Source organism: Chlorocebus sabaeus, chromosome 28 (assembly GCF_047675955.1).
Source record: "Chlorocebus sabaeus isolate Y175 chromosome 28, mChlSab1.0.hap1, whole genome shotgun sequence".
Lineage (NCBI taxonomy): Eukaryota > Metazoa > Chordata > Mammalia > Primates > Cercopithecidae > Chlorocebus > Chlorocebus sabaeus.
In genome coordinates, this window is record NC_132931.1 from 20653860 (window position 1) to 20678568 (window position 24709).

Sequence of the window (24709 nt, forward strand, 5' to 3'; positions counted from 1 at the left end):
CTAACACCCGCCCCACCACAGACCCTCCCCACTAGGGACCCGCCTCACTATGGACCCGCTCCACTACGGACCCGCCTCACTAAGACCCGCCTCACTAAGACCCGTCTCATCACGGACCTGCCTCACTAAGACTCGCCCCACCACAGACCCGCCCCATCACAGACCCGCCTCACTAAGACCCGCCTCACCACAGACCCGCCTCACTAAGACCCGCCCCACCACAGACCCGCCTCACCACAGACCCGCCTCACTAAGACCCGCCCCACCACAGACCCGCCTCACTAAGCCCCGCCTCACCACAGACCCGCCCCACCACAGACCCGCCTCACTAAGACCCGCCCCACCACAGACCCGCCCCACCACAGACCCGCCTCACTAAGACCCGCCCCACCACAGACCCGCCTCACCACAGACCCGCCGCACTAAGACCCGCCCCACCACAGACCCGCCTCACTAAGACCCGCCTCACCACAGACCCGCCTCACTAAGACCCGCCTCACCACAGACCCGCCTCACCACAGACCCGCCTCACTAAGACCCGCCTCACCACAGACCCGCCTCACCACAGACCCGCCGCACTAAGACCCGCCCCACCACAGACCCGCCTCACTAAGACCCGCCTCACCACAGACCCGCCTCACCACAGACCCGCCTCACTAAGACCCGCCCCACCACAGACCTGCCCCACCACAGACCCGCCTCACCACAGACCCGCCTCACTAAGACCCGCCCCACCACAGACCCGCCTCACCACAGACCCGCCTCACCACAGACCCGCCTCACCACAGACCCGCCGCACTAAGACCCGCCTCCCTAAGACCCGCCTCACCACAGACCCGCCTCACTAAGACCCGCCTCACCACAGACCCGCCTCACTAAGACCCGCCCCACTACAGACCCGCCTCACTAAGATCCGTCCCACCACAGACCCGCCCCACCACAGACCCGCCTCACTAAGACCCGCCCCACCACAGACCCGCCTCACCACAGACCCGCCGCACTAAGACCCGCCCCACCACAGACCCGCCTCACTAAGACCCGCCTCACCACAGACCCGCCTCACTAAGACCCGCCTCACCACAGACCCGCCTCACCACAGACCCGCCGCACTAAGACCCGCCCCACCACAGACCCGCCTCACTAAGACCCGCCTCACCACAGACCCGCCTCACCACAGACCCGCCTCACCACAGACCCGCCTCACTAAGACCCGCCCCACCACAGACCCGCCTCACTAAGACCCGCCCCACCACAGACCCGCCTCACCACAGACCCGCCTCACTAAGACCCGCCTCACTAAGACCCGCCCCACTACAGACCCGCCTCACTAAGACCCGCCCCACCACAGACCCGCCTCACCACAGACCCGCCGCACTAAGACCCGCCTCACCACAGACCCGCCTCACCACAGACCCGCCTCACCACAGACCCGCCTCACTAAGACCCGCCTCACTAAGACCCGCCCCACCACAGACCCGCCTCACCACAGACCCGCCGCACTAAGACCCGCCTCACCACAGACCCGCCTCACCACAGACCCGCCTCACCACAGACCCGCCTCACTAAGACCCGCCTCACTAAGACCCGCCCCACCACAGACCCGCCTCACTAAGACCCGCCCCACCACAGACCCGCCTCACTAAGACCCGCCCCACCACAGACCCGCCTCACCACAGACCCGCCTCACTAAGACCCGCCCCACCACAGACCCGCCTCACCACAGACCCGCCGCACTAAGACCCGCCTCACCACAGACCCGCCTCACCACAGACCCGCCTCACCACAGACCCGCCTCACTAAGACCCGCCTCACTAAGACCCGCCCCACCACAGACCCGCCTCACTAAGACCCGCCCCACCACAGACCCGCCTCACTAAGACCCGCCCCACCACAGACCCGCCTCACCACAGACCCGCCGCACTAAGACCCGCCCCACTACAGACCCGCCTCACTAAGACCCGCCCCACCACAGACCCGCCGCACTAAGACCCGCCTCACCACAGACCCGCCGCACCACAGACCCGCCTCACCACAGACCCGCCTCACTAAGACCCGCCCCACCACAGACCCGCCTCACCACAGACCCGCCGCACTAAGACCCGCCCCACCACAGACCCGCCCCACCACAGACCCGCCTCACTAAGACCCGCCTCACCACAGACCCGCCTCACTAAGACCCGCCTCACCACAGACCCGCCTCACCACAGACCCGCCTCACCACAGACCCGCCTCACTAAGACCCGCCCCACCACAGACCGGTCCCACCACAGACCCGCCTCACTAAGACCCGCCCCACCACAGACCCGCCTCACTAAGACCCGCCCCACCACAGACCCGCCTCACCACAGACCCGCCTCACTAAGACCCGCCTCACTAAGACCCGCCCCACTACAGACCCGCCTCACTAAGACCCGCCCCACCACAGACCCGCCTCACCACAGACCCGCCGCACTAAGACCCGCCTCACCACAGACCCGCCTCACCACAGACCCGCCTCACCACAGACCCGCCTCACTAAGACCCGCCTCACTAAGACCCGCCCCACCACAGACCCGCCTCACCACAGACCCGCCGCACTAAGACCCGCCTCACCACAGACCCGCCTCACCACAGACACGCCTCACCACAGACCCGCCTCACTAAGACCCGCCTCACTAAGACCCGCCCCACCACAGACCCGCCTCACTAAGACCCGCCCCACCACAGACCCGCCTCACTAAGACCCGCCCCACCACAGACCCGCCTCACCACAGACCCGCCTCACTAAGACCCGCCCCACTACAGACCCGCCTCACTAAGACCCGCCCCACCACAGACCCGCCTCACCACAGACCCGCCGCACTAAGACCCGCCTCACCACAGACCCGCCTCACCACAGACCCGCCTCACCACAGACCCGCCTCACTAAGACCCGCCTCACTAAGACCCGCCCCACCACAGACCCGCCTCACTAAGACCCGCCCCACCACAGACCCGCCTCACCACAGACCCGCCGCACTAAGACCCGCCCCACCACAGACCCGCCTCACTAAGACCCGCCCCACCACAGACCCGCCTCACTAAGACCCGCCTCACCACAGACCCGCCTCACTAAGACCCGCCTCACCACAGACCCGCCTCACCACAGACCCGCCTCACTAAGACCCGCCCCACCACAGACCCGCCTCACTAAGACCCGCCCCACCACAGACCCGCCTCACTAAGACCCGCCCCACCACAGACCCGCCTCACCACAGACCCGCCTCACTAAGACCCGCCCCACCACAGACCCGCCTCACCACAGACCCGCCGCACTAAGACCCGCCTCACCACAGACCCGCCTCACCACAGACCCGCCTCACCACAGACCCGCCTCACTAAGACCCGCCTCACTAAGACCCGCCCCACCACAGACCCGCCTCACTAAGACCCGCCCCACCACAGACCCGCCTCACTAAGACCCGCCCCACCACAGACCCGCCTCACCACAGACCCGCCGCACTAAGACCCGCCCCACTACAGACCCGCCTCACTAAGACCCGCCCCACCACAGACCCGCCTCACCACAGACCCGCCGCACTAAGACCCGCCTCACCACAGACCCGCCGCACCACAGACCCGCCTCACCACAGACCCGCCTCACTAAGACCCGCCCCACCACAGACCCGCCTCACCACAGACCCGCCGCACTAAGACCCGCCCCACCACAGACCCGCCCCACCACAGACCCGCCTCACTAAGACCCGCCTCACCACAGACCCGCCTCACTAAGACCCGCCTCACCACAGACCCGCCTCACTAAGACCCGCCCCACTACAGACCCGCCTCACTAAGATCCGTCCCACCACAGACCCGCCGCACTAAGACCCGCCTCACCACAGACCCGCCTCACTAAGACCCGCCTCACCACAGACCCGCCTCACCACAGACCCGCCGCACTAAGACCCGCCCCACCACAGACCCGCCCCACCACAGACCCGCCTCACTAAGACCCGCCTCACCACAGACCCGCCTCACTAAGACCCGCCTCACCACAGACCCGCCTCACTAAGACCCGCCCCACTACAGACCCGCCTCACTAAGATCCGTCCCACCACAGACCCGCCTCACCACAGACCCGCCCCACCACAGACCCGCCTCACTAAGACCCGCCCCACTACAGACCCGCCTCACTAAGATCCGTCCCACCACAGACCCGCCGCACTAAGACCCGCCCCACCACAGACCCGCCTCACTAAGACCCGCCTCACTAAGACCCGCCTCACCACAGACCCGCCTCACTAAGACCCGCCCCACTAAGACCCGCCTCACTAAGATCCGTCCCACCACAGACCCGCCTCACCACAGACCCGCCCCACCACAGACCCGCCTCACTAAGACCCGCCCCACCACAGACCCGCCCCACCACAGACCCGCCCCACCACAGACCCGCCTCACTAAGACCCGCCCCACTACAGACCCGCCTCACTAAGATCCGTCCCACCACAGACCCGCCGCACTAAGACCCGCCCCACCACAGACCCGCCTCACTAAGACCCGCCTCACTAAGACCCGCCTCACCACAGACCCGCCTCACTAAGACCCGCCCCACTAAGACCCGCCTCACTAAGATCCGTCCCACCACAGACCCGCCGCACTAAGACCCGCCCCACCACAGACCCGCCTCACTAAGACCCGCCTCACTAAGACCCGCCTCACCACAGACCCGCCTCACTAAGACCCGCCCCACTAAGACCCGCCTCACTAAGATCCGTCCCACCACAGACCCGCCTCACCACAGACCCGCCCCACCACAGACCCGCCTCACTAAGACCCGCCCCACCACAGACCCGCCCCACCACAGACCCGCCCCACCACAGACCCGCCTCACTAAGACCCGCCCCACTACAGACCCGCCTCACTAAGATCCGTCCCACCACAGACCCGCCGCACTAAGACCCGCCCCACCACAGACCCGCCTCACTAAGACCCGCCTCACTAAGACCCGCCTCACCACAGACCCGCCTCACTAAGACCCGCCCCACTAAGACCCGCCTCACTAAGATCCGTCCCACCACAGACCCGCCTCACCACAGACCCGCCCCACCACAGACCCGCCTCACTAAGACCCGCCCCACTACAGACCCGCCTCACTAAGATCCGTCCCACCACAGACCCGCCGCACTAAGACCCGCCCCACCACAGACCCGCCTCACTAAGACCCGCCTCACTAAGACCCGCCTCACCACAGACCCGCCTCACTAAGACCCGCCCCACTAAGACCCGCCTCACTAAGATCCGTCCCACCACAGACCCGCCTCACCACAGACCCGCCCCACCACAGACCCGCCTCACTAAGACCCGCCCCACTACAGACCCGCCTCACTAAGATCCGTCCCACCACAGACCCGCCGCACTAAGACCCGCCTCACCACAGACCCGCCTCACTAAGACCCGCCTCACCACAGACCCGCCTCACCACAGACCCGCCGCACTAAGACCCGCCTCACCACAGACCCGCCTCACCACAGACCCGCCTCACCACAGACCCGCCCCACCACAGACCCGCCTCACCACAGACCCGCCGCACTAAGACCCGCCTCACCACAGACCCGCCCCTCCACAGACCCGCCACACTAAGATCCCCCTCACCACGGACCCACCTCACTATGGACCCGCCTCACTAAGACCCGTCTTACTACGCATCTGCCTCACTATGCACGCCCCCCCACTAAGACCCGCCCCACTACGGACCTGCCTCACCACTGACCCGCCCCACTAGGATCCGCCTCACTAAGACCCGCCTCACTATGGATGGACCCGCCTCACTAAGACCCGCCTCACTATGGATGGACCCGCCTCACTAAGACCCGCCTCACTATGGATGGACCCGCCTCACTAAGACCCGCCTCACTATGGATGGACCCGCCTCACTAAGACCCGCCTCACTATGGATGGACCCGCCTCACTAAGACCCCCTCACTATGGATGGACCCGTCTCACTACAGACCCGTGGACCCAAGTGGAACAGGCCGGTCCGGGCCCCACCTGAGGCTGCCAGGGCGGAGGAGATGCAGATGCTGGTTCCAGGTGCCTTGGGAGCTGGCCTCAGGTTCCACCCTGGCCCTCTCGCCAGACCCCATGTGACACAGCCTCCAGCCTTCTGTCCCCTGGGGGGGCCCTTCAGCTCTGGTATTCAGTCAGAAATCCTAACACACCTTACTTTCTTTTGTTTATTTATATTCTTTAGTTTTGTGCACACTTTGAGGAGTTGATTTAGAACAGGTTCAAACTGAAAAAAGCCTCAGCTGATGTTATCCCTGGGGGCTGGGGAGGGCGTCAGGGACATTTGGTGGCTGAGAGCGCGTCACTGCTACTAAATGACTCTGTTTAACACCAGCCGTGTCTCCGTGTCTCAGGCACTTCTGTGAAATGTTCTCAGAACCCTATGGTGACCGCGGCACACCCAGCAGGCCCGGCCAGTGGCCGCCGCCCACTGCCAGGGCCCAGCCACCCCGGCTGTTGCCATTCTTTCATAGGGTTTCCTTCATTTTAATACTTGTCATTTTTCTAGAAAACATCTGTTTTTATAAAACAAAGGAGGGGGAATCAAGTATTTTAACCACAGAGTATATATACTGGCTTTAGGCGTCCATCACTTCATTGACAAACTGAATGCTGAGAAAGCTGAAGGCAAGGAGGCTTTTGCGGATGTGGACCTTGAGCTGTGTGTTCAGGAGACGCACAGGCCCCGGGGAAGCTCACGCCAGACGCCAGCCACTGGGACCATGGCCTTGGCCCAAGAGTGGCATTTGTGGGAAAAAGAAAACTTCAAGAAAAACACCCCTCCTACTTCTCTTCCAGCAGCTCGTCTCCTTCTGGAAGGATGCGGAGGCATCCAGAGTAACTAAGTGCTCTGCGTCCACCAGAGTCACGTCTCTCTGGGAGGGCTGGGCCGCCTACGCCAGCACCTGCTGCACCCCTATGTGGTCTGGCGAGCAGTGCCGGTCCCCACAGGGCAGCTTCTTCATCAGCCGCCGGAGCTTGCCGGGGAAGCTCTGGTTCATGTAGCGGTAGAGAAGCGGTGTCACGAAGCTGCTGGAGAAGGCTAGGAGTTTAGACAAATCCTTCGCAAAGTGCAGCAGCCCCAGGTAGTGCGCGTCCACGGGCTGCCCTCGCGAGACGAGGACTGTGTGCCCCAGCAGGACCAGATAGTGTGGCGTCCAGAGCCCAAACTGCGTGCACACGGTGGCCACCAGCAGCCTGTGTGCCGAGGGCTCCAGCCGGCCTGTGTCCCGGTCCAGGGGTGTGTCCTCCCTGCGGACGCGGGAGAGTAGCACCAGCGCATAGAGGGCAGCCAGTGCAGGCACCACATAACCGATGAACACCAGCGTGGCGTCGGCAGCTTCTGTGTTCTGCATCTTGGCGCACTCCAGCGCGCGGGTGGACACATGGCTGCAGATGTAGAAGAGCAGCGAGGAAAAGCTGGTCAGCAGCGCACCGCCCCACACAAAGCCGCACACGTGCCGCGTGTTGTACACGCTGGCCATGTAGGTCCGCGGCAGTGCACGCTCGATGTAATGGTCGAGGCTCAGCAGGGCAGTGGAGTACATGGCCACCAGTGAGGACACATTGAAGGGGATCTGCAGTGCCACGTGGACCTCACCGCCTGCGCTCCACAGTGCCCACTGGGAGCTCGGGGGGCCGAGCAGGTGCACAGGGGCCAGGGCGCTGAGCACCAGGCCCGCCACTGCCATGTTGACAAAGTACACATCTGGCATGGTCATGCTGGCCTTACTGTGTAGGTTGGCCAGCACCAGCAGGGCGTTGTAGCACAGGCCCACTGGCACGCCTACCACCAGGCCCAGCAGCGACAGCAGTGACAGCCCCAGCTGCAGGTCCTGGCAGGCAGGCAGCTCCTCCACCAGCCCTGTGCCGTTGAACCAGCCGCAGCCCCACATGGCAGCCGGTGAGGCTCCGCAACCCTGCAGAAAGAAGGAACAGGTGGTCAGCTCGTGTCCCCTCCCAGGACCCTGGCTCAGAAGTGCTGCAGGTACAGGGGCACCTTCTCATGGCGCAGGAATAGCTGGAGACCACAGAGTGAGACTGCCTCAGGTGCATTTCTGTGAAAATGAAGTTGAGCATTGATAAATGGCCGCATCAGGTCCTGACCGGGGGCTGATGTGGCTGCACTCATTTCAGCAGCTGGGGCTGGGTACCAGAGAGGGAGCCTGGCATGCCCCACATGCTCAGAGCCCACTGTTTGTGGGCTGCTGCAAGGCCTGGCTGGTCATCCTGACTTGACTTGGTTGGACGGGCCCCGCGCTATGATTCCTGAAGTTTACTGGGTGCCTGTGGTGTTCGGATCCTGCCAGTGCCAGGAGGGACAGGCAATGTGGACGGTCAGCCCTGTGCCTCCCTCCCTCCCGGCAGCCCAGGACCCGGCACCTTGGAGTCCTTGCAGAGCCTGGGCTCCAGGGAGGGTGACCTGTGGGTCACAGCCCACAGGAGGCTCTGGGGACATGGGGATATAGCCGGTCTTGACGTCACTGAACGAGAACCTAGCGGCTGGAGCCATCCTAGAGTAAGAATTCTGCCCCCACCAAAGCACAGGCATTCCTCGGGGACCTGCAGCTGTCTCGGGAAGCCTGATGTCCAGCATGTCATTTGGTCCTGGCTGACCTCCTGCTCTCAGAGTGGAGTAGAAAAGCATCTCAGGCAGACGAGCAGACGGCATCGTTCCTGTGCCCGGAGGCGGGAGCAGTGCAGAGGCTGGCTACGGGAGTGGGTCCTCACCTGCCCCCGGAGTCCTGCCACTGCAAGACCCACACCACACACGGGGCCACAGCAGGGTGGGAAGAGGAGGCTCGGGAGGAGGAGAGTGCAGAGGGGCCAGGGCCCGAGGCCCCCAGTGTCAGTAGCAGCGTGCGCCCCACAGCAGGCAACATGGCCCTGGGGCTAAGCATGCAGGCAGCTGGCAGATGGGCGGGTGGGTGGATGTGGGAATTCCCATCCAGAGGCTGGCGGGCAGGACGGGAGGTGTAGGTCATTGTGCAATCCTGGTGAATGCTACCCAGCAGCCGCAGTGAGGGTCAGGTGGTGACAGGCATGCAGAACTAGGCCGTCGCCGGGTGTGCCCAGCCACACTGCTGCCGCAGCACCCCCACGTCCTGGCCCCCCAGCCCCTGCTTCTCACATGCTCACCTTGTCCAGCCCCTCGCTAATACATCTTGACTAGAACTTCCTGGGCCGGGCAGGCGGCAATCTGGGGGATGTTGGTAGTTGGGGGGGGGCTCTGGGCTCCACTCGCCGGGCCAGCACAAGCTCCAGACAGGATACACCTGCTCCAAGCACAGCAGCGGGGGCCATTGAAGGGGGGAGGCGTCCGGGCTTCTGCAGGCTTCTCCCCTCCTGCTGCTCCAGGGTCCAGAGGACGGGGTTCTTAGCGATTGTGGTCCCCCACACCCCAGCTCCTGCCTGCAAGGCTGCATGGCTTTGGCTGTCACAGAGTGGCAGCCCATTTTGAGGACGTCACTGCCCAGACTCCACTTGAGTCCCCAGGAAACACCGGCCACTGCGACTGAGTGTCAGTCAACAGCCTGGCCAGGCCTCACGGGGCGCCCAGGGCCCCCAGATCTATCCAGGGTCTGTGGTTAGAAGATCGGAGCGGGGGTTGGCCGGGCGCAGTGGCTCACGCCTGTAATCCTAGCACTTTGGGAGGCCGAGGCGGGCGGATCACAAGGTCAGGAGATCAAGACCACGGTGAAACCCCGTCTCTACTAAAAAATACAAAAAATGAGCCGGGCGCGGTGGCGGGCACCTGTAGTCCCAGCTACTCGGGAGGCTGAGGCAGGAGAATGGCGTGAACCCGGGAGGCGGGATCGTGCCACTGCACTCCAGCTTGGGCGACAGAGCGAGACTCCATCTCAAAAAAAAAAAAAAAAAAAGATCGGAGCGGGAGGGCTGTCTCGCTGTGTGCCTTGTGTGCTGCCTCCAGCCACTGACAGGAGGGCACCCCTGGCCAGCCGCCTTTGCCTCACAGAGCTTGCCAAGGGCCAGGACCCCTCAATGTGCTCCGTCATGGCACCCCTTCATTCCCTAGAGATGCCGGCTGGTGGCACTGTACAGAGCCCCCTGCGTCCCCTCTCCCACCTGTGCTACACAGAGCCCCCCGCGTCCCCTCTCCTGCCTGCACTGTACAGAGCCTCCCATGTCCCCTCGCCCACCTGCGCTGCACAGAGCCCCCCCATGTCCCCTCTTCTGCCTGCGGGCACCACAGGCTCTCACCTTTACTTTGTGGCCCGAGCCTCTTGGTGCTGTGGGCCCCAGACACTGTCGGTGAGCAGCATGGCGGGACAGAAGTGGCCACTAGAACTCTGGTGAGGACCTGCGCTGCTGCGCTTCTCTGCAAACCTGCAGGCTCTTATCAGCAGCACGCCTGGCCTCCTGCGCGTGCGTGTGAGGGCCCCAGGATGCAAGCACTTGTTTTCCTCTGGTAAGTTCCCCGCAGGGCCTCTGCCTCCCTTGGCAGGCGCCGCCGCCCCTCCCTCCTGCTGTTTACAGCCGGGTTCCAGAAATGAGGGGCCGTGCTTGGACGGGACCGCACTGCAAAGCGAGCACAGCTGGCCTCTTGCCCCACCTTTCTGATAGCCTGGCTCCTGGGGATGTGGCCTCTCCCTGCAGGCCCCTGTCTGCATTGCTGCAGGGCGTCCTACCAAGAGCCCAGGGGCAGGTCAGGCAGACATGTGTCCAGGTCCATGCAGCCACTCCTGGTGTTCAGTGTGCTTTAAATGTTGGTTATGAGCCTTTTTTTCTGTGAAGAAATCAATAGAAGGGTCTACTGTCAAGCGAAGGCTTGGCCGTGCTCACTCAGCCCACAGGACACAGGATCCCTTGGAGGCACAGCGGAGGCCGAGGGCAGGCTTGGGTCGGAAGCAGAGAGGGGAGCACGTGCATCTAGTGTCTCCGTGCACAGAAGGGACACAGGCATGGCCAGAGAAAAGCTGAGCCGGCCCCACAGACACAGCCTCCTGCAAGGGCTGCTCTGCTGGGCTCTCCTGCAGATGGAACTGTGCGGGGCCAGCCTGTTGCCCACCGCACCCCTCCTTGCGGGGAGTCAGAGAGAAGCTGCCTGGACTGCTAATGCCTGCCCCACCGTGAGGCCGAGCCAGAGGGAGGCGGCCAGCGTCTGTGAGGCTAAGAATGGCTCGATTCTTGGGAGCTGGTCACGTGAAGCAGGATCTGCTGGCATTTCCTCCCTGTGCTCACGTGCGTCCCACTCGCCGTGTCTGAGCCGGCCCTCCAGTGCGTGCTGTCACACCAGCCGGGACCTGGGAACGCTGGCCTCCAGGTGGGGTTCGGGTGGAAAGTTCTCCCGTGTGCATTTTTGTTTACTGGTAGCTGACAAATACTGAAGGATTTATAAGCTTCCAAAGCTGCAGGTTGTTCTCTGTGCAGTTCACCAGGTATCAATGATGAGGATGGTTTCTATTTCCAGTGAAGGTTACAAGCCAAATGGTACCTGTTTTCCTTCACTCTCCATCGGTTGGAAGGTGATGCGCTTTGCATGTTTTCCCAACATTCTCCCCGGAGTCCTCCTTTTACCAGGCATTACCTGGAGATCTTGGGAGGGAAGGCGGCTGGGGGCGGGTTGCTCTGTGGGCTCTGGGGGACATTCTAAAGCCAAGGAGGTCAGGTTTCCACCTGTGTCAGGACCTGGGCTGAGAGGCATGGAAGGAAAGCAGGTCAGCAGAGTGTGAGGAAACCCTCTTCTTGGCCACACCTGGGTGGACAAGCCTCCATGGCCCACCTCCTCTCTGGCGGGGCTCATGGTAGGAACAGGGGTCCCTGGGAGTGCCCTCCAGGAGCTGGTTTGAGAGTATCCTGCCTGCGGGCTGTTATTCATGGCTCCCAGAGGAGTGAGCATGAGGTGTATGGTTTTTTTGTTTGTTTGTTTTTGAGACAGAGTCTTGTTCTGTTGCCCAGGCTGGAGTACAGTGGTGCGATCTCGGCTCACTGCAACTTCCGCCTCCCAGGTTCAATCGATTCTCCTGCCTCAGCCTCCCGAGTAGCTGGGATTATAGGCACCCGCCACCACGCCCAGCTAATTTTATATTTTTAGTAGAGACAAGGTTTCTCCATGTTGGCCAGGCTGGTCTCAAACTCCCATCCTCAGGTGATCTGCCCGCCTCGGCCTCCCAAAGTGCTGGGATCACAGATGTGAGCCGCCATGCCCAGCAAGGTGTACATTTTGCAGGCTGGGAGCCGCAGGTGGCACCCACAGGACCACAGTGTGCCAGGACCTGGCGAGTCGTGTGAGCCAGTGTTCCTGCATCTCTTGGTCACAGAAGACTCGTGACGCGTGCCCGACCCTCACAGCCAGCCCAGCTCCCTGTCACTGAGCTGTTCCAGGCACATTAGCCAGGGTCCTTTCCTGCCCAAGGCTCTGGGCGCTGCCGTAGACACCCCTCCCCTGCCATCGCCGCACCTGCGTCCAAGTGAGGGTGATGGCCCGGGCCCCACGTGCCTGCCTGGCCGCAGAGGGGTTCTGTGGGAGCCTGGACTGGCCCAGGTGGGTGGAGCCTTCGACTCCTTGCCTGTCTGTGGTCCCCTGCTTGCCTCTGTGCCCAGAGACTTCCTGTTCCAGGCTGCCAGGCTGTTTGGGGAAGCGGGGCATCCTGGAACTGGAGAACAATGGCCTGGCCTCTCCCCCTGCCGGGCAGGTCCGCTGTGGCGTCTTTCCCGTCAGCCACGCGCTCTGCTGACTTCCTTCAAGGGAAAGAGGAACGGGGAGCCAGGTGGTGGGAGACTTAGAGGCTGGGGGAGAGCCCAAATGAGCCTTGTCAGAAATGGGCTCTTTTCCGACACGAAAGCCTGAGTTTGTTGCAGTGGCGATGAAAGATTCCAGAGGCTCCCTCCTCAGAAGGCAGGGGAGACAACAGAGAAGGGCTGCCTGCCCCCCAGCCCCGTGCTGCAGGCCCCTCCTGGGCCAGGCTCGAGGAGCAGAGCTGGCACGTGCCCTCCAGTCACCCATTTTGCTCTGAGCGCTGCCTGCCCAGCGGCGGGGTTGATATTCAGCCTCCGGGGCCCGCCACTGCACCCTCAGCCAGCAGGGACCCTGTGAGCCTCTCCTCCAGGCCAGCCCCACCTTTGCACCGAGAGACCACCGGCTTCTTCCCCAGCTCCTGGCCACCCTCCCAGGCCAGGCCGTCCCTGGCAACTGCTCCTTCCTGGCTCCCCTACCCCCTCCGCCAGGCCCTGTTCCTCCAGCACCTCCAAAGTCACACAGCTGGTTTCACTTCCTACGTCCCACTGTTACCACCAGCATCTCCCCCCCGACACCCTCCCCCATGACTCAGTACCTGCCACCCACACGCAGGTCCCTCCCCAGGCCCATGTCGGTACCAGCACAAGCAGCCCCAAGGCCTCCCCCAGGGAGGCACCCAGGACTGGGCCCTTCTCAGGCGAATTTCCCCAGCCGAGCTGGACGCTGCAGGTCAGCCTCACCTCTCAGGAGGGCATGCCTCGATGCAGGCGCTTGCTGAGAGGCTCCTCACCCACTCAGCCTGGAGCAGGCCTCAGGGTCTCTTAGGGACAGTGACAGCATCTCGGGCCAGGAGGGGAGGGGCCGCAGGCAGCATCTTGGCTGGGAAGGTGGAAGGAGTTGGCCCTGCCTGGGCCTCAGCTGTCCAAGATGGCCCAGTTTCAATCGTTTTATTTTTTCTATAAGAGAATTGATTAATGACACAAATGGGATTCATCTATCCCCTCCTTCTGTTTTTATTTTTTTGTTTGGATCCAGGATCTCCCTCAGTCACCCAGGCTGGAGGGCAGTGGTATAGTCATAGCTCACTGCACCCTCTGCCTCCTGGGCTCAAGCAATCCTCCCATCTCAGCCTCCCAAGTACCTGGGACTACAGGCATATGCCACTACAGCTGGCTAATGTTTTCATTTAACATTTTTTGAGACAGGATCTCACTATGTTGCCCAGACTGGTCTCAAACTCCTGGGTTCAAGTGACCCTCCTGTCTCAGTCTCCCAAAGTGCTGGGATTACAGGTGTGAGCCCCTGTGCCTGATCTGTTTTTGTTTTTTAAATTACTCTCATAAAAAGGGCCAGCCTTGCACCTACCGCCCCTCCTTCCCAATCCAGTGGTGGCTGACATGCGGGAGATATCTGACCAGTCGCGTTTGGATGGGGTGAGAGGTCTTTACAGCTTCAAGGCCGGGCCGGGCCATGGGCTAGCAGTGGACAGGAGAGGAGGGCTTAGAAGGCCCAGTGGAAGTGGGAGGGTGTCAGAGCCCAGGGCTGTCCTCAGAGTGTACAGCCAGCCTGGGAGACATGAGCAAATGTGCTCCCCACGCTGTGCAGGAAACTGCTGCACCCCTCATGAGCTCAGAATCTCGGCCTGCCCGGCTCAGGGTCTCCCAGCACCTGCTTAAGTAGAAAGGGGGCAGAGCTGGACGCCAGGTGTACCCCAGAGGACTGGGGCAGAAGTGACATTTCCACACAGGAATCCTGAGCGGACTGAGGTTGGGACCCAATGTTGATGGGAGGCTGGCGCCCTGTGTTCTGGGGGCAGCAGCTTCTCTGAGCGACGGGAAGGGGCCTGGGCCTCTGCCCACATGCTGCTGGTGTGGCCTGGGAGCTATATGAAGCCTCAGGGAAGCCCAGGTGTGCTGGTGCCCTCTGCGGCGCAGGGGTGGCCTCTGGGCCCCGTGAGCAGCCATCTGTGGGGCCGTGTACTCTCACTGAGGCCTCTGCTGGCCTGCAGGGTGACCTCCGCCAATCTGCCCATCCCCCTCTCTGATGGCACAGCTGCCATCTCCAGCAGGCTAGGGTGAGGCCCAACTAAGCAAGAGGCTGGGAAGGACAGGGGTCGAGTTTCTCCGAGACCCCCTGAACGTCAAGCCTTCTAGGTTCCTGGTCCCGCCGAGCACCTGTGGATGTAGCTGATTCTGGAGTGCCCCTCCTTGGGTCCGGCTGTGCCTCTGTGTCATCTGCTGAGCGGTGCTCACTCCTAACATGTGCTCGTGAGGATAGAAGGTGGGGCCTTTTCTTCCAAGGCCCCGTGCTGGGCTCCAACTGCGATTTCCTGGGAAGATGCTTCCTAGGCTGCAGCGTTCCAAGCCCAGGAAGGCTGCTGGGCCTCACTTCCTTGCAGGCTGTCCCGTGTCCATCCACCTGCACGGGGTGCAGGGACGCTGCTTGCAGAGCATCGCTTAGAGCTGGGAGCCCCAGGCTCAGGGCTTGGAGAAGCTGGGGCAGCTTGAGAAAGGAAAACCAAGAAGTGTCAGACTCCTAAGCCAATGGGACAGGACCCTTGGTTGGCTTGGGCAGCCCGTCCGGGCAGCTGTCCCTGTTGGCTTGGAGGTCCATGGACGCGCCTGCCGCAGGTGGATGGCTCCCTACTCTGCTCTGAGCCTGAGCAAATGTCCTGGGGATCTGTTCTGTTCCTGATCTAAACCTGACTGTGTCCAGCTCCCTGGAGAGCCCCTGACAGCCTGTGACTTTGGGCCACTGTGCCTGAGGAATCACTGCCCACAGGGTGCACAGGCAGGCTGGGACAGAAAGGCTGCCCAGTGGTGCCGGCCCCTGTGTCCCTGCACAGCCCCCAGCCTGCAGCCCTGTGCTGACGGCAGGTCTCACACTGCAGATGACTCTGCTTGTGGTTCAGAGTGGGGCCCGCTGTGGGAGCCCTGCCAAGGCCTGGCCCACCAGAAAGACCTGGGAGGGCCTGTGTGTCCTGAGCTTTGGGGGCCGACAGTGTGGGGCAGCTCTCCTTCACTGTCGGGGTCGGGTGGCTGCTGGCTGGCTGCCAGGCCTAGCTGGTGGGAGGGAATCGGGAGGGCCCAGGTGCACAGCTTCAGCTGTCCCTGCCCGGGCTCCTCGCACGGGACCTTGGTGGCTTCTCTGTCATAGAACCCAGTACAGTGGTGCCCAAAATTTGAACGAAAACAGTCCTAAAACTGTTTTCCTGCTTTGAGAAAGCACCACTGATTCTAGACGCTGCCTTGACCTCTGGCCTAATTCCTCCTACCTGACAGGAGGGAACATTAGACAGGGCTTCGTAGCAAGCCTGCTTGTAGGACAGCCCATCCCCTGCCATCTGCAGGAGCCTGGGTTAGTGGCGGGCAGCAGCAGGAGTTGACATGAAGCACTGTAAGAAACCTCCTCGCCCTCCGTCTTCCTGGGAAGGAAGTGGTTAAGGGCCTGGGCTCTGGAGTGGGCAGCCAGCATGTGTACTGCAGGCCAAGCTTTTCCAGGCCTGGCTTGCACACAGGTGTCTTTGCAGGCAGGTGACTTTCTTGCTTTGTGCCTCAGTTTCCCCAGGCTTAGGAAAATCCTCATTGAGACAGGAAGGTTAAATAAACCAACCCACGTGAAGCATAGGAAGGTGCCGGCGCTTGCTCCCTGTCACCAGCCCTGGCCTGGGATGATGACCCCTACGGATCTTTGGCCTCCTCCCCAAATATGAAGGGCAGAGGAAACTGTTCTGTGACCTTTTACTCAGAATCTTTGTGAACGGACACGTGTGCAGGGGAACTGTGGGGCAGGGTGGGGTGACAACACCATGGGCCCCACACTGCCGGCAAACATGGAGGAGGCAGCCCCCAGGATGCACCCTGTGGGTGGTGCTTGCACAGGGAGCACAGGGTCAGACGGCGGAGGCTGGGGGACCGCACGGTCAGACGGCGGAGGCCTGAGGAGTGCACGGTCAGACGGCGGAGGCCGGGGGAGCGCACGGTCAGACGGCGGAGGCCAGGGAAGCGCACAGTCAGACGGCGGAGGCCTGAGGAGTGCACGGTCAGACGGCGGAGGCCGGGGGAGCACACGGTCAGGCAGGGGAGGCCAGGGAAGCGCACGGTCAGACGGCGGAGGCCAGGGAAGCGCATGGTCAGACAGCAGAGGCTTTGCAGAGTTTTATGGTCCTTATGTTCTGGATTCGGGCTTGATACCAACACAATGAATTTCCCGATGTTTCACTAGTACTAAACTGGAGTATAAACACTCGCTTCCCTGGCTTGTGTTCACTGCTTTCAAAGGAACTTGGGATTGGGAAGGAGAATCTGCTCCAGGGCTCCTGGTTCTCTTTGGTTCATAACTCATGAAAATGTCTGGAGCCAGCGTGTGGCTGCGGAGACCATGGCAGCGTGTGGACAGGGGCGACAGGACCCCGTCAGGCCAGATGTCAGGAGCATATTAAGTGAGACGTTGGCATCTTTCTTCCTATGTCTTATTTAAAAAGAGCGCAAAGTGCTATCAAGCAGCCTGTTAATAATGAACGTCTGTGAGCAGTGAGATGAACTTGGCTGAAACCCGGGGCCGACTTCGATAGGGTTTCCCAATAGAAATGGGCTGCCCCAGGCCTGTTCAGAAGCAGCAGGCCTGGAGACAGAGGGGGACTGAGTGTGGGGACAGTGACCACCTCCTCAACCTGAGAGGCACCTGGGTCCCTGTGTGTGTATGTGAGAGAGCACAGTAGTGCCTGCACTGCACAGAGCTGGCGGAAACAGAAACCAGCAGAGGAATCCTCTGCTCCAAGGGGGCTGAATCAGTTTCACAAAAGCCATCACATTTGACGTTGCTGTCCCTGTTAGTCGGGAAGTTCTTTTCTCTGTTGCTCAGGGCCCTGTCAGAGCTGGGGCCCACAAGTCCCATGCCCGGTGATCCCCGCGAAGTTTCCGGGTGCTCTTTTTCACACTCTCTTTTGCGGATGTTGATCCCTTGCCTAGAACACCCTTTCTCGCTTCCCCTCGTTCTCTCAGCAAACACTGACTTGTCCTTGACATTTTATTTTGGGCATCAGCACCCCTGGGAGCCCACCCCTGACCACTGTCTCTACACCCCTCTGCCAGTTGTGCTGGGTTAAGCCTGTCTACACATCCATTTCTTTCCCCCGTACTTGGAGCTCTTTGCAGGCCCGGGAAGCTTTTATGTATGCTGCAGCAGTCTGGCTGACTGTTGGATGAAAACCGTGGAAGGGGATGTATTCAGTGACGTATACATCCCCAAGGTGACTGATCCGATTTCCCCACAGAGTAGAAAGGAGAGCAGGCAGGGTGGGGACTCAGCGCTTCTTATTGTCCCAGGACAGTTGTCGAAGCTTTAGAAGCCTTAGATTTGAGTGGAAATAGAATTGCGAGGCCTTAGGCACTGCATCCTCAGAAGGATGGCAGGAAAGGAGTATGAAGGCCACGGCCAGCTCCCGGCTGAACCTGCCATGCACCATGAGACGCTCAACCTTGGGTGAATGTTCTAGAACAATCAAAATGCTTTCAAAATGACTCTGGAATGTGTATTTCCTTTTGTAGTAATGAACCCAGGCTTTAGCAACAATTAACACCCAGCTCTTAGGAGCCAGACTCTTAGGAAAGGCTGCTGTTTTCATAGGGTTTCAATGTGGAGAGCTTACGTACACTGATTCCTATCTGTGCCTTCCTGGGCTGTGATAAGAAACGGTTCATTACGTAGATGGGTGGTTTTGATTTTTGTAGCCTTTTGCTTTTTACAATTCCAAACTGCAGAGTAGTGCAAGTAAATCAGGTGACTTGGCTTAGACTATAAACAAAGAGCATGCCTCTCTTTCTCCATGGATAATAGTGAGCATGTTTGTGGCTCCAGGACGGGCTCTGGGGGCTGAGACCAAGCACCTTGCTGGGCCAGTGGACCAGCCGGGCATCTGTGCCAGCAGCTATGGGCTCCAGTTCCCTGGAAGAAGGTGGAACAGCATTCTTTTGTTTACTTGGGCTTTTCGTTCCCTAACTTGATGTGAGACTAATTCCCTTTCCAGGTACAGCAGACCAGGGAAAAACAGAAACAAACAAAAAAGACTTCCTCAGAAATTCAAGGACCTGGCCAAGAAGAGAGAGTCTCCACTGCAGACTCTGGGCAGGCTTGGCCCCTGACCGGGCTCCCCAGTCGAGCCCGGGTTTACTAGGCGTGGCCTTACCTGCAGGGAAGTGCTGTGAGCCACAGATCTTATCACCACCTTGGTTCTTTCCCAGGGAGGAACCAGCAGGTTATTTCTCCTCATCACACTTGCTATGGTAGCAACAGTGGTCTGCAGGGCTTGCTCTGGTTCCCATTAAAATGGGGAAAGTCCTTGGCCTGTGCAGGAAGGGACCCGGGTGTGGCTCTGTGGGGATGCACCGACACCTGCCCCACTCCACCCTGTCCCTCCGCTGCTCAAGGGGGTGTTTTGTTTGCACATGGAGGCTCCTGGGTAGACAGCACGCGTCTAAGAAACTGACTTCTGGTCCTGGGCAGCATCTCATTTTAGTATCTCAAATTAGAGAGAAAAGTTATTGTTCTACTCTCCAGACTGGGTCCCCTCTCCTTTTTGCTACCTACATGGTGTCTTGGGGTTCTGAGCCTTTGAGATCCCTGGACAGATGTGGCCTAGCTGGGCAGCCTAATGCTGACCAGTTGGGCGGGCAGGTTAGTGAAAGTCCTGGAGAGCAGAGGAGCCAGCAGGCGGGAGAGAATGACTGGGAACCGCTGTTGAAAGAAAACAGCACCGTGGGATCGTCGTGTGCATGACACGGTCAGCCAGGTTCTCTGGGCGAGAACTCCCTTCTGCAAAGGCAAGGCCTTGCTGTGGTTGGGTCTTTAAAGGCCAGGTGGCGGCGGTTTTTTCAGGATTCCAGATGACATCCTAGGGGCTATGAGAGCTGCAGCTCCCCAAGGAGCCCCTTCTTCTCCCTGCCCCAGTGAGCAGCATGTCCCTCTTCTGACTGTAAGTTACACAAGCCTATTTCCCCATGCAGCGGTCTGTGCAGTATGCCATTTATTCATTGTATGATAGATATAATCAGCCTTTACATCCTAACCTAAGACCCACATGAGGTGCGTGCCCTTTACCCTTCTCTCTTCATCAGCCTACTAGGGGCTTATGAAGGGACTCCAAGTCAACTTTCGTATTTACATTCTGTTCTAAGTCTGCATTCTTCTGTCCTCCATTCTCGGGATATGTCCATGCTGGCTAGAGAGGCAGGATGCCACATGGATGTCAGCACGGTGTGTGTAGCATCGGGCAGTGAGCATCACTGCTCTGGCCCCGACCTCTTCTCTGTGAAAAGGCACAACAGTATTCAACACATATGAACTACGTTCTTAAGTCACTTGTCTTCAGAGGCCTTCTTCATTGAGGAAGACACCAGGGATTCTGGTTGGGGAGCCAGGCCGTGCAGTAGTTCTTGAAAGAGCTGCACCTGTCATGGGTACTGTGAGCGTGCACTGGTCTAATTATGAACAGTGCCTCCGTTCACTCTCAACGGTGCCCCAGTTAGGACGATAGAATATCTCATCACCACTATGTGTGAGGAGCCTGGGAACATGGTCAGAACCGTTTTACTCATACAAGTTTGCAGAGGCCTTTAAAGAAAGCCTCTTGCCCCTGTTACTGAATGCTGCCCTCTGCTAGATGCTGAAGGTAGCAAAAGATAAAAGATGTCGTGCTGTTCCGTGTGGACAGGAGCTGGCTATTAAAAGTGGAATGGAGGACTCAAGTACATTTTCATAGGCAGGGAAGAGATCAAAGGTGACAGCCACTGCTCTGGATGACAAATATAGAATTATCCTCCTCAGGTCCACCACGTAGCATGTGTGCAGAGATAAGCCACTGTGACCAGTCACATCAAGACACACAGACTGATGCCTAGTTCAGAGAACTGACTTGCCAGGTTTGTAATATTAACTTAATAGTGGGTTTCCTGCTGCTGGTAGCGGCAGTTTGGCAGCTGGAGAGCACTGCCTTCCAGTGAAGCTTTGAAAGAGCCGTCCCATGCCCTGCCAACTGTCCAAGACAATTGACAGCAGATCCCACATCTCCATGTAGACACAGTTCCAAAACTCCCTTTAACACGCTAATCATAGAAGGGGCCGAAAGCAGTCACCATAGTGGCCCAGGAGAGCAAGATCAGTGGTGCCCTGTCGGACATGGGCAGTGCCAGTGACGGCGCTGAGCCGCCTACGCTGGCAGCAGATTCAGCTGCCATCACCAGGTTAATGACCGAACGCCCGCCCCCGGGGCTCAGCTCGGAGGGCGGCCGGAGGACAGTGGTCCCCTCCCCGCAAGGGCAGGGCGCCCCGCAGTGGGCAGCTGCCAGAGGACCGAGTCCCATTAAGCACAGCGCCCGCCATGGGAGCCGCAGCAGCTCGGGGCTGACTCGCTCCCCAGGCGGAGACCAGGGTGTGCCCCATCTACCCCACCCAGGCTCCCGGGCCCCACTCACCGGCTTGCTGGGCTGCGGCCCGCGCAGTCGCCGCAGGGCGGGCGGCTCGGGCTGGAGGAGGCGGCTGGGCTCCCGGCCGGGCTCACGGCGCGCACGCTGCCCGGGCCCTGTGTACACACGTGACCGCCGGCCCCGCCCCCTGCCCTGGCTCCGCCCCAGGCCGCCGAGCGGCAGCGATGCCTGGCCCCGCCCCCAGCCTTGGTCCCGCCCTGGGCTCCGCCCCCAGCCCCGCCCTCGCGGCCAGACCGCGGGGGAACCGCTTGGACCAGTGCGGTCGCGGGGCGGTGGCGGTGGAGGCGGCGCTGGTTGTGTAACCTGAGACCAGCCATTTGACGAGCTCGTGCGCCCGAGATTCCCTGTGGGAGGACGCCCACCCAGGGCTCTTGGAGTTTTTGAGAATTCTCTTAGTGCCAGTCCGGTTTCTTTTTACGGGCGCTGATGCCTGTTTTGCCGAGTCAGAATATATCCTAATCTGCAGGGTGCAAGCCCCACCGCCCTCCAAAGGAAATGAGTGACTGCAAGCTAGTCCTTCCAGGTACACCTGCCCCTCTTTCTTCCCCAACGTTTGCTTGCTGTTTCCAAAGTCATCAATTACTTCCTGGTTTTAGGAGTTTCTTTGTAAACGGAACACTCACAGGAAAGCCGTTTAAAGAAACACATTGTTTGTTGCCTGCTTACTTTTGTAGCTATTGTTACAAGTTAAACATTGGAAAAGTTGAAACAAGGACGTTTACTCTGCTGTAATTTTTGAGGTGAAACAGTACCCCCTGCAGCACATTCTGGTTCAGGATCTAAGAACGTTTCTGAAAATCGAAGCATGTGGGTTGCACAGTTCCACGTAGACTTGCTGTGACCTGCAGGCCGAGTGGAACAGCAGCAGGAAGAATAGCAGCCACTGGCCCTCCGCGGAATGGTGCTGTGGCCCACTGTGTTCAGGGATGTACCTCAGCCACCTTCCTGGACAGGACGGCTTCCTGAGCATGGGTCAGAGTGGGACGTTGGGGTCAGCTTTCTATTCCAGCGGGAGGGTACGGAGGGGCTCACCACGGACCATGCCTGCTGGTGTGACACTGACTTGCTGCCCAGCCCGGTAGCAGGTCCCTGGCACAGTGGATCCAACCTGGGCCCTATGTGCCCAGAGGTGCCAGGTACTGCTCTTACTTGCCAAAGACAGTCACAAGCAGCCAACACCAATACCTGAGGGCATATTCTGTGTCAAGTTCTGTTCTAAGCCTCAACCATCGTTTTAAGGTAGATTGGGCTGTATTTCATCAAACGTAAGACACAATTAGTGCTAGCTATGCCATTACTTTATAGATCACTAAAAAGAAGGCCATCCGCCCATTAAATTGCGACATACTGCGATTTTAAGGCGCAGCCTCACGTGAGAGATGATAAAATCAGAGAGTATGCCTTAGAATCAATGAGCTAGGTCACCACATGCATGTTAATTTTCTTTCTTTTTTTTTTTTTTAAAGACAGAGTTTCTCTCACTTTGCCCAGGCTGGAGTGCAATGGCACGATCTTGGCTCACTACAGCCTCCACTGCCTGGGTTCAAGCAATTCTCCTGCCTCGGCCTCCTGAGTAGCTGGGATTACAGGTGTGTGCCACCAAGCCCGGCTAATTTTGTTTTTTGTTTTTTGTTTTCAGTGGAGACAGGGTTTCACCATGTTAGTCAGGCTGGTCTCAAACTCCTGACCTCAAGTGATCCGCCCGCCTGGGCCTCCCAAAGTGCTGGGATTACAGGCGTGAGCCACCGTGTATTTTAAATTTAATTGTGAAAACTTAAGCAACTTGCCCCAGGTCACACTGCAGGCTGTGGAGCCAGGATTTGAACCTAGAGGTACTCTGGCTTTTAAGATCAGGGTTTGGGACTTTGGGCTCTCCTAGCAGCCTGCCTAAGAGAAGCTTCGTTATCTCCATGGTATAAATGGCCCAAGACCTCAGAATCACTGGTCAGAGTATGCACGTCGCTGTCTGGTCCCTGTAATGCCAGGCTCTGTGGGTCCTACCCACGGGGGTGCTCTGTGGCTGGGGAGTGCTGGAAGTTAGCGTCCTCTAAGCCACTGAGCTTTCAGGTCACCGCAGGCTGCCTTATCTGTAGAGACTTCCTGTGCCAAGCAGGCCAGCCCTGCCAGGGAGAATGGCAGAAAGCTCGTGTGCGTCCTGGGGAGATCTGAACCACAATAAGTACTCGTAGCTGGGGGTGTAAACACCCTCCAGAGGCTGCAGCTTTGTACCCAAGGGTCCCGGCCAGCCCCTGTACAAGACTCAGTTGATAGGGGCAGGGGTGGGCACAGATGGGGGTGTGGGGGGTGCGTGGCCCTGACTCAGCTTCGCGGTTGCACCCTAGTCTAGTGTTGATGTTTGAAGTCACGGGGGTGGATGTGGCCTCCCCTGCTTGCCTGCTGAGGGCATTTGAGGGCAGTTGTGTGCTCCTGGCCTGGGGCCGTTCCTCTGTGGCTGTGTGCGCCGTGTGTGTGGCGGCGGGCGGGGGGGAGTTGCCCTAGTTGTGCACCTCACTCTGCAGCCCAGCGCACTGCCGAGGCTCTTGCCATGCAGCCACATGTCTTACGGAGATGTCGGGGCCGCCCTTCCCCTGCTGCGTTCAGGCGGGTCGGCAGGCTTTCCTGGTTGTTCTGAGTGGCAGTCGGGAAGGTCAGCTGCATGCCACCCAGTGATCCAGGGCTGCTGGTCAGGAGCTGGAGAGGGGCCCAGCTGGCCTGGGTCTGTTTGCATTTGGGCTTTCTCAGGGTGGGGGGGCGGGGAGTGGCAGGAAAGGCTGGCTGGCGTTCCCCTTGGAGATGCACCTGCTCTAGTGATTGTGTTTGCAGAGTGAGTCCGATACGGTGTGCCACGCTGACCAAGGACAAGGAGTATTTTACAATGAACTTCCTAGTTCTTGTGAGTGTGGCTTGTGACTTTCTTTGTTATAAGGCACACCCTGACGTTACAGATGATAAAATGAGCGTGAGCCTTAGCATAAATGAGATACCGTGTAACGTCTGACACTGTGGATGTATTAATAAAACTTGAGGTTGTTCAGAGCCCCTGTAAACAGCAGTAACATTAGTAAGGAATTGTGGAGGGCCTGGGCACAGCCCAGGTCCTCTTCCCTGGAACGCAGAGCCCAGGTCCTCTTCCCCGGAGCCCAGGTCCTCTTCCCCGGAGCACAGAGCCCAGGTCCTCTTCTCTGGAGCACGTGGCCACCACCTTGCCATGCAGGGGCCTCCCTCCCTCTCCTGCACTCTCTCCATTCCCTCTTCCCAAATTCCATCCACACAGCTTCCAGCGTGGACCTTTTCCACGTTCTGTAGAAGCAGCTGTTCCTACAAGGAACGTGGGAGGTGTCCAGCATGGGTCTCCAGCGTACGGCGGAGCCTCTGGCCTCGGGTTGACCCCGGGAGGCACCATCAGCTGGAGGTCCGGTGTGCAGCAGCCACTCACTCATGGAGCACGGCTGCAGCCGGCACGTCTGCCGTTGCTCATCCTCCCAGCCCTGCTGCGAGCTGT

The 24709-nt window shown here is 60.0% G+C and overlaps 2 protein-coding genes across 6 annotated transcripts in view; one reads left to right on the forward strand and one right to left on the reverse strand.

Annotated features, from left to right (window-relative positions):
* CHLSN (cholesin) overlaps positions 1–24709 on the forward strand; it is a 131132-nt gene that overhangs the window by 71526 nt on the left and 34897 nt on the right. The window lies entirely within an intron of this gene.
* On the reverse strand, positions 6178–23449 carry GPR146 (G protein-coupled receptor 146). Of its 4 annotated transcripts, XM_037995206.2 has the most exons (4): positions 21196–23449; positions 10246–15226; positions 9163–9299; positions 6178–7943 (listed from the first exon to the last, which is right to left on the reverse strand). In XM_037995206.2, exon 4 carries the CDS (start codon positions 7917–7919, stop codon positions 6918–6920), a length of 1002 nt encoding a protein of 333 aa, XP_037851134.1. In that variant the 5' UTR covers positions 7920–7943; positions 9163–9299; positions 10246–15226; positions 21196–23449; the 3' UTR covers positions 6178–6917. The 4 variants fall into 4 exon arrangements, with proteins under 4 accessions (XP_037851134.1, XP_008017082.1, XP_008017085.1 ...); XM_008018891.3 differs by lacking the exon at positions 9163–9299; XM_008018894.3 differs by lacking the exons at positions 9163–9299; positions 10246–15226.